At 35.6% G+C, this 9,903-nt stretch overlaps 1 protein-coding gene across 1 annotated transcript; it reads right to left on the reverse strand.

Moving 5' to 3' along the window:
• Positions 1-1,238: 1,238 nt before the first annotated feature.
• On the reverse strand, positions 1,239-2,440 carry LOC143567652 (uncharacterized). Its single transcript, XM_077054025.1, has one exon. It carries the CDS (start codon positions 2,438-2,440, stop codon positions 1,355-1,357), a length of 1,086 nt encoding a protein of 361 aa, XP_076910140.1. The 3' UTR covers positions 1,239-1,354.
• Positions 2,441-9,903: the final 7,463 nt, after the last annotated feature.

The following is a 9,903-nucleotide window of genomic DNA, read 5'->3' on the forward strand; positions in this document are numbered from 1 at the left end:
AGTAGATTTATATCTGAGCATGTTATGCCAGTGACCCCGGGAAGGCGGGGAAGGCATCATTGAGAAGGTGACATAGGAGACATATGGCACCAAGTCAATGAAGTCACCACCTACACTCAATGAAGGAACGGAGGCTTTATCTTCCGCCATCTCGGGAACACAATTCACCATTATCGATGGGTGATAAAAGAGTGTGTGAACGTAAAAGTCTTCTACTTTCGTTGGATGCTATATTTTGTCATATCGCATACCTACATTTGTTTTGAGTGCATAAAAGAATTCTAGTGTATAGACAGACACAAGTGGTGGTGGTGGTGGTGGGTTGTATGTCTTTAAATGCTTTGAGATTTTAATCTCAAATAATAACAATAACTCTTCGAACACCAACCCAAATCCATCGTTACCCAGACAAAACCTGATTTAAAGCTCTTGCAAAAGCACTTCTAAAAAGCTCAAACTTGAAGCTTTTAGAAGAGCTTTACTAAATAAACAAATAAACAAGTTTAGAAAATAAGCAAGCTTTAGAAGCTTACCCAAACAGCCCCTTACTTTAATTGATTCACTCTATTGATTGGAAATGTAGTTGGTATACATCCTCAACCGATCTTCTAATAGAGACCGATCGTTTGGGCTGAACAGAAAGATATGCACATAAATCATAACTACAGTCTGGCAAATTCTAACACGCAGCAAGTGTAAAACACCGATCGTTTACCAATGCAACCCAATTTTAACAAAGTGATAGTTCATACAGCCTATGAGCACTCACGCGAGTACTTGTAGTTAGTACAAACGACCCAACCACAAAACAACTGATTATGAAGATTACCCAAAACAACTGATGAGAAACAACTTTGAAATCACTTCAACGTTCAATATTGATTCGGTAGCTCTATAACACGCCTTCAAGCATCACGATCTGAAAACAATCTTTCATTATGAAGGAAAGTTTTTCTGATATGTAACTTGTGTCTGCAACTCTGCATAGCACTTAAATATGTTTGATATCATGAAGCATCCGTTGTCATGGCCGAAACATGTATTGAGTTTAAAATGATCGGGCGCATAACTCAAAGTCGTGTAGGTACTGACTACTTACCGGTTAACTAACATCAAAAAGATGAAATGAACTCCAATGCTACATAAGTGAAAAGATGATACACAACTACGGATCATGTATAACCAAGAACTGAATAATGTCTTCTACACAAGCTATAATTAACCGATAACGTATCCACTCAAAATAATAACAATGAGAGGTAATTACTAATTATAACTATGTACATATAGCTTAACATTGATTACAATTGAACAACATAACTGCAAGTCTGCAACACCAACCCAAATCCATCCGTTACCTAGACGAAACCGGATTCAAAGCTCTCGCAAATCCATTCATGGCGCCATAACTCTTCGAACTAAACCCTAAGCATCCCAACAACCCTTGCCTATACGGCAGGTACGTCTTCTTCCTCATCTCCTCCGCTTGAGCTCTATTTCTAGAATAATGCACTTCATGTGCAGACGCCGACCGTCCGACTTGCTTCCGATTCAAACCTAATCCGTTCACCGCCTTCTTCGAAGTCGATTTAACCGCCGCTGTACTACCTTCCTCCGCCGTACCTGTCGCCTTCGAGGTCAGTGAATCTACCGATTTCTGGTTTTTGTTGCTTGAATTAGGGTTAAACGATAATGTAGACCAAAACTTTAGGTTACGGTTACTGTTAGTACTATTTCGTCCTTCGCTTTTGCTTCTGTATAGTAATTCCTTTAGGAATATCCACCGTTTCGAGCTCCGGCCGAGGGAGGATGACCGTGACGATGCGCCAGACGACGGCGTTTCGTTATCGTTTCCGTCATCTGCTAGTTGTTTATCCTCTTCGGATTTGCTTCCGTTAACTTCCGTTAATTCACTTCCGTCGTTGAATTTGAAATCCTCCAGCCATTGAAATGCGGTGTTGCTTCTCAACGGCGACATAGATCTGGCTTTCCTCCGGCGATCTCGTGACGGTAAATTAGCCCTACCTCTACCGAACTTACGATCTGCATTATCCTCCAATACGGCGTCGTGTTCGACATTATCGGTTAATGGAGATTGATCCTGAGGACGTTGAAGGTGAGACGAGAGCTTCATCGGCCGGATCTGGCCGTTTAAGAAGAGTTCGTCGGCTGACGTCATGGATTCCAACGGAGCTGGCTCGCCGGATAACTCAAACTCGAATGAGCCGCAGGCGTCTTCTAGTGGAGTAAACGAAGCGGAGGATAGCATGTGGTGCATTGGACTAGACGGAGCACTGTAGAAGAATCCTCCGTGAGAGTATAGCGGTTCACGGCCGGGACTGGACGGAGCACTGACGTATGGAGTGGACACACTGGTATGAATGTCAGGCTTTATGCTGCCATTGTTACTGCAGCCTTCTTCTTCTTCTGTGTCTGCCATTATTTTGAGTGAGAGTTGGTTGTGGTGGTGGTGGTGGAGGAAGGTGTTTATGTAAGTTGAGAAGCACCACTATCCTTCCATTATCTCTGCAACTGAAGGGTAGGATATTAAATTATTATTATTATTATTATTATATTAATTATTAAGTGATTAGAAACCCTTGGACAGATTTAAGTTAAATGAGTAGCGAATCCTATGTTGCAGATCTGGACGGATTCTCAAAGTGTGTTGCCTTACGTGAATATAACTCATAACTTTATGCTTTATTTTTTTATTTTCTTTAAATAGTAAACTCAATTTCATTTTCGTTTTAGATACTAGGTAAAAATACATACATACGGTGCAACCAGTGTCGGCTCAATAATTTTGGAGGCCTAAATCGAAATAGGATCTTGTGGCTCTTTAATACAATTGTTTTAAAAAACCCAACAAAAAATGCTAATAATGAGTCTTGAACTAATGACCTGCAAGTTATCAACACATAAGTTTACCACAAAACCAACAGATTTTCTTGTTTTTAATTCGCCAATTAAATATATATATATATCTATACATAATGCTTTTTTATTTATTTGAAAGCATTAACTAAGTGCAACCGGGCAAGTACAACATCAACTCTTTCATGGTTGTCATAACTCATACGTGAGTAGATTTGTATTTGGGTTTTTGAAAGTATTTTGTAATGGGAATAAAAGAATACAACAATTTATTAAAAAAAGAAAACTTTTTTAGAAATCTTCAGCATAGATTTATTTGTAAGTAACAATAAATATGACAAGATGGTTATAAAATTGAATATTTATGGAAGTATCAAGTATGATAGTTTGTTGATGTAATGGACAAAGTAACCAGGGATTTTCCTTTGAATAATGTGTGTTTTCCTTTCAATCAATCGATAGCTTATTAGCTTACCAGTTACCAATACCATTGCCTGTAAGCAGAAGTCATAGATTTGATGGTTGTAGTGGAGGGCATTAAAAGTCTTATGATAGATACGGAAGACCTAAATTATTACTTAAATAAAGATGGCCGATTCAATAAGGCAATTCTTCATATACGAGGTTAAAAAAGTAAAAAAAAAAAACCTTAATTTCAATTAACATAAACATTGACATCTGAAATAAACAAAGAACATGTTATGTAAACTGCTTCACTACTACTTTCACGAATTATCTAATTGGGTTCATATCATCTTATGTCATTGGGATAGTAAAATATTGTTAGACGCTTAGATGTTCACCATCGCCTATGTTAATATATGTTGAATCTTTTATGCTAGTGGGAGACAGTTGGATATACGTGCCCGCGAAAAAAAAATATAACAACGTTACCATTGGCATATGATCCGATATGATCAATTTTACCTTAATCTACAATTTTAGACGTGGTAAACATTAGTGAGATATTAGGGAACACCGGTTGTACATTAGTCTACATTTTACTCGTTTTTTTTTGCGTTACCAATTTAGCCAATGTTTACCCATGACAACACATTATTGGGCCTATAAGGGAGCCCCGAGTTTTCACCAGCCTATATATTTAAGTACTCGGTAAATAAGCCAACTTCAAGATGAGATATCGACTCCAACAAATGCCAGAACACGTGACAATCTTTATTGAGTGAGTGAGATGGCAACTGGCAAGTAATCATCGTCAGATGTGGTTGTTTGTCATTGGCTTGAAAACGAGCCGACTATATATAAGTTTTGCAGGCTAGTATTTTGCTCGCTTTCCTCGTGGTTGTTTTAGTTGGCTCTGAGGTGGGCCGCTATTCATGTTTATCTGTGATGGCTCCACATTAACTACATTGTGACATTCGTCAATTTCGGGTCGTGTTTGTATTCGTTTTTGTATTTGTTTATTATGTAAACCGACCCGATTTGTAAACCGAAGCTTATGTTATAATCAAAATGATGGATTTATGTTACAATATTGTTTCACACTTGTTGGGTCTTGAAAACATCCTATTTTTATTTTTATTTATTTATTATTTATTTATTTATTTTTTTGTTGTTTTATGTTTTTGTCTTGATCCATTTTGCATGAAAACTTTTGTGTCTCACACCCATATTTGACCACCAACATTACCCTATATATACACCGCCTTTTCTCTTCATTTTCCCTTGCTACAATTTCAAAAAAAAAAAAACTCTCTCAAACATCAAAGATTCAAGGTTATCTTCTTAAGTGTTCTTAAAGGATTTTGGTCTTTCATCTTAATTAGTTTATGTAGCCTTATTAATACTTGTTTATGGTTGTGCAACATATATATAATATACACCCCTTGTTTACCTTTGGTAGTTACTTCTCCGATTCCGGTCGGTGAGGTTTCGGACCCCATAAGGCAAGGCTTCATGGAGGACTTCGTGTCCTTGATATATATACATCTATATAACTTGTTCATACATATTAATCTTGCTTATTTTAGTTTGTTGGTCATGTTTACAAGTTCCATGGTTATGGGTTTTTAAAAGTCTATGATTCGGTTTAACCGTAAATAGCTCTAAACCATAAACCGAACTTTGTTACTAGTTTTGTTTGTTTAAACATACTTAGTGTTAGATCTAAGTTTCTAAAATCATTTTTACAAATTCTATGGTTATGGGTTTGTAGAATCTTACCTCGGTCTTAACCCGAAACACGATCCGAACCGAAAACCGAACTTTTGTTTAAAGACTTTATTGTTAACTTTTGGTATTTTTTTATTTGTACATTATTATACAAGTTCTTTAGTGTTTGGACATGTGGAAACCATCTATGAACTTGTTGTGAGATGGAAACCGAACCAAACCGATTCTTGCTCGCTTAAGACACACAAGTGTGTTTTTTTTAGCCATCAAGACTTGTATATTTCTTTAAAAATAGTTACAAATTGATTTTTAAATATTTTCTTAAGTACTTGGAAATGTTGGATCCAACTTGATCTCATAACAAAGTTTGGACCGACAAAACCGAACACTCGCTTAACGTGCGTTGTTAGTTCTAAAACAATGGAACTACATACTTGGTTAAGTCTTATTAAATTTTATTGAGTTATCTCATAACATTCAATATTTTGGAAAGTTGACTTTGGGTTTGACCAATTATCAAGACCCGAACTGACAACCCGAACACTCGATAAAAAAATCCCGTTTTAGTATCTTTATTCCAAAGGGATTTGCATTCTTGCATTTTACCCACCTTATTACTTAACATAGGTTGAGTAAATATTAAGGTTAGATACTTTAACCCGGTTTCGAGCAAACTTACATTTTTAAAGGGTTATTATTATAAATTCTTAAATAGTCACATTTTAAACCTTGAACTTTAATTATTTACATTTCTCAACATTTATTTTGTTTAAAGACCTTCAAGACAACCTTTCTAAATTCAAGACTTCTTTTCTTTTTAGGCATTGTGCGTTAAACTCGTCGTTCCGACAAATCTCCAAATTATCATCTTTCAAGTTTACCACTTGAAGGTGAGTACTTCATACCCCATTTTCCATCTTTTATTTTGGGGGTGACATTTCATACTTATTCAACAAAATGCTTTATATTTGAATCTTAAACCACAAACGTAGTTGTATACTTTACCTAAATAATTGCTCGATTTGGTGTTCTATGCTTATATGCCTATGTGTTTATCGTTTTTGGTTGGTGGAACTATAAAATCCTAGACTATTTGGCATCCCCTTATAGCAAGGTGTCGTTAACGTAATGCAATTAACGATAACTATAAAATCCTAGACTATTTGGGATCCCCTTATAGCTAGGTGTCACTAATGTGTTTAGAGATATCTATTTATCCAAATTATCACTTTTATTTATCGTTGCGTATGCAAGTCTTGTGGCTATCTTTATTATATACCAATATGATTAAACTTATGAATTGCTCACCGACCTTTGTGTTGACAAACTTTATTTTATGAAATGTTGCAGGTTTGCATATTGGTTGATTTATGATTGTGAAGAAAACGACATCAAAGACCTTAGGATATTAGTAAAAATGAACAATATCAATTTGCCATATTTTGTGATATCTTGTTTATGGTTATTTTATGGATAATTGTTATGTGACATTTTCGATGTTGTGAAATGAAATAAGTTTATTAAATACTGTAACTTTAATTAGTGTCATGTGCTTATGGACAATCGTTACACCTCGGCATGTTCCGTCGCCTTTGGTTAGGGTGTGACATACATAGCCAACGTTTCAGTATGTGGCATGATGTGGCTGACTGTTTTCGACGATGCTTATTTTAGTAACTACCACTTTTCAATGTTTATTTTTGATGAGTGAGACAATGAACTTGTCCTTTTTTGGGTAATCTTTTTCTATTTACATATATGTTATTAAGAGAGACAAAGTAACTCATCTAATCTACAATAAGTTTACTAGTGAAATTGAAGTTTGACTATTCTTGGTTCCTAAAATTATTTTTTTAGAACAATAACTTTCTTATATTTAGGCTACCACACTCTTTAAATTTGGAGAGCGTCGATGTCCCACTCTGGCCAGACTATGTTGTCTTAACCTGACCCATGCCGGCTTCAGAGTTTGGCTTGGACGATCCCCCCGGAAAACCATACCGCCGATTGCCACTTGACAATCGTTGTGCCACCACAAGAGCAGAACTCTCTGGCGTAACACACAGCGGGACCAAAAACCGAGTGGGCTTAGCCGCTTAGGATTCGAACTGACAACTTTTGCACAAGGCCTGACTCAAATCCTTCATTGACAATATCCACACAAAAGTTACACAAGTGAGATTCAAACCAACTCCACTTAGAACCCAAGCCTCCTACCACTAGGTCAAGTTCCTGAAATTATTTGCGTAAAGTTTTGTAGAACAACATGAAGTAAAATAATAAACTATACACAGGTAAATTAGTTGCTGTTTGAATAAGAATAACAATAAAAGATAAGAAAACGCCAATTCATAAACATTATTTTTACTCTTTAACACATGTTATCAAGGCATGATAACAGCGAAAATAGATTATAATTGTATGCCAAAATACTCGATATAACGATCTTTTATACGAGACACATGAATAAAAACAAAATCACATGGGAAATGCAGAGTGGCAGCCTTAGTAAAAATATAGCAGAGGAATTATTGGCTTTCTCTTCCTTTTAAGATGGGTGAAAGAATCACGTTTCCTTCTTACCTCACTTTGTCCTTTTCAATCTCTAAATATTTTTATACAACTTCTTTTTAACATAATTAGTTTCTATACATAATAAAACATAAAACCTCGCTTATTCCACGCGTAACGGTTAATGTTCTTTAAAAAGAATCTTTTGTTACATCATTACCAATTGTGTAATAATGGATTATGTCATCTTCAAACATGATCACTTCAAGATACATATGGGCTTTGTTATAAACGGTTATACCCATATAACGCGCTAGGAATGGTATATGGGCCGCCTATATAATGTCCTATTATAAGTAATAATTGGTTACATGGATGATTTATTTGATATATCTAATTTTTTATATACATATTTGGCCTCTTCTGATATAAGAAATTAAAGTTCTGATCCCTACTTTTTGTTGGTGGCCTATTGTGGAGATGAGAGAGGAGTAGACCTTGGTTTCTCATTTCAATAATCACACCAACAGCCTCCCGATATCAATCAGATTCCTCACCATAAGTCACTTCAGTTCATAGGGCCTCTCAAAATTTGAATTAAGTTTGTTGTTGATAGTATAATAGAAGGATTAAGTAAGTAACTTCATGTAGAAAGAAAGCAACAAGGTGACGAAGTGTCGATTTTCAATCTTTTCTTCGAGAAGACGAAGTGGAAGCCGATGATCAACCAAAGAATTCAAACAAATTAACTCGAATCGATGTTCAAATTACAATGCATGCCTTGATCGGGGAGGACCAAGTTAACACACCTTCAAATGGCAATCATAGGGAAGTTACATCTAGTTGAAGATCATGAAATAGTGTCAATCACCATGCATTTTAAGTTTGAATGAACAATGGGGTCTAAATGCGCATAATCTCATACTTATGAATAAAATCCGTTAAATCGGTATACCATATAGATCATCCGTGTGATTAACTCACACTTATTTATAGATACTCTTAGTTTATAATTTAGGGATTACTTGTCATATAATTATTCCATAATATCACATGCTATGAGATCATAAGCTTAATAAGTATGCATAACAGTAGAACTATCAAAATTGTTTACGACAGTACTGTTTGCTTTCAAAGTGCATTTCTATTTCGTTTACTATTTCAACATAACATAAACCTTGATATGATAATATAATGAGTTAATGGCATACATGTTGGGTGCTCTAAGTTATTAAGTTTATTAGTGTTACTATTTATAATTCCAAATCAACTTCATCCTCTTCGGCTCTATCATCCAAGTTATAGCCTAGTTTGTACTATTTGCTTTCAAAGTATTGTACTAAGCCAATATATTAAGAAAAGAGTTCAACCGCTTTGGTGGGGTGTGGTAGAACTTAGAAGCCGGTATAAGATTAGGTGATACTGTTCCGACACTTTGAATATATTAATATTCATATAATTTGAAAGAACTATAATAAATGGGATGTTAAAGTCATTAGAAACTTTGAGATATTAATTAAACAACAAAACTATTAGAAATGCAGTTGAACGTTAGAAAGATGTGATCCCTTTGGCCACCTTCAAACCAACCGAATTTCTCCTCACTAGAGTTGTTTAAGCCAAGTCAATAACATCTTGCAACTGAGTTAGAAACTCAAGTCTTACCCGACTCAAGATAACTTGTCTGTCACTCAATAAGTTGAGTCATTTTTCTTAGGTCTGATGATTTATATGTTTCTTTTTACAGAAGCCATATATAATTAATAACGTATCATCAAACTCTCAATGTATATGGAAACATATTATATTAAGTGAGTTGGTGCACGAGTTACTCGAGCCAAATTAGCTCACAAACCAAACCAACCTTAGCCAAATCAGGTCAAATTTTTGTATTAAACGAGCTGTCGATCTTAGCTTAGCTCAAGCTCGGTCTAAGCGTTTATATGAGAGTGGGCTCGAGCAAAATAAACTCGAGTTTTAAATGAGCTAACTTATACAAGCAACAGACTATCTGAATAATTCCATATAACCCAAGTAAAGTGAATTGCTTTATCCGGAGATTATGTTTAGATCCTACTAAAAGGGTATTGGCTATGAGAGTATCGTTGTTGGTAATCAGTTGTGGGTGATGTGTGGGGTTTGCCCGGAAGACTCATTGCATTTGATGGTGCAATGTACTTGTGCAAAGGCTGGTTTGGTTGGTGATTCACTCATGGGGTTAAAGTTTAAACTACCAGTTTTTGGACATTTTTGCTCCTTACAAGATATTCTAGAATATCCGATCAAACAAAAAACAACCATGGTGAAAAGCTAATTTGTTCAAGCAATTACGGCTGCTACATGACATGTAGAGGTGCACAAAACAACCGGTTCCGGACCCGA

This window comes from Bidens hawaiensis, unplaced genomic scaffold (assembly GCF_021521415.1).
Source record: "Bidens hawaiensis isolate Kalapana, Puna unplaced genomic scaffold, B.hawaiensis_p1.1 tig00023470_1, whole genome shotgun sequence".
NCBI classification, from domain to species: Eukaryota; Viridiplantae; Streptophyta; class Magnoliopsida; order Asterales; family Asteraceae; genus Bidens; species Bidens hawaiensis.

What these genes read in the sequence shown, in the direction of transcription:
- LOC143567652 (XM_077054025.1), bottom strand. Translation starts at nt 2,440, where the DNA reads ATGGCAGACACAGAAGAAGAAGAAGGCTGCAGTAACAATGGCAGCATA.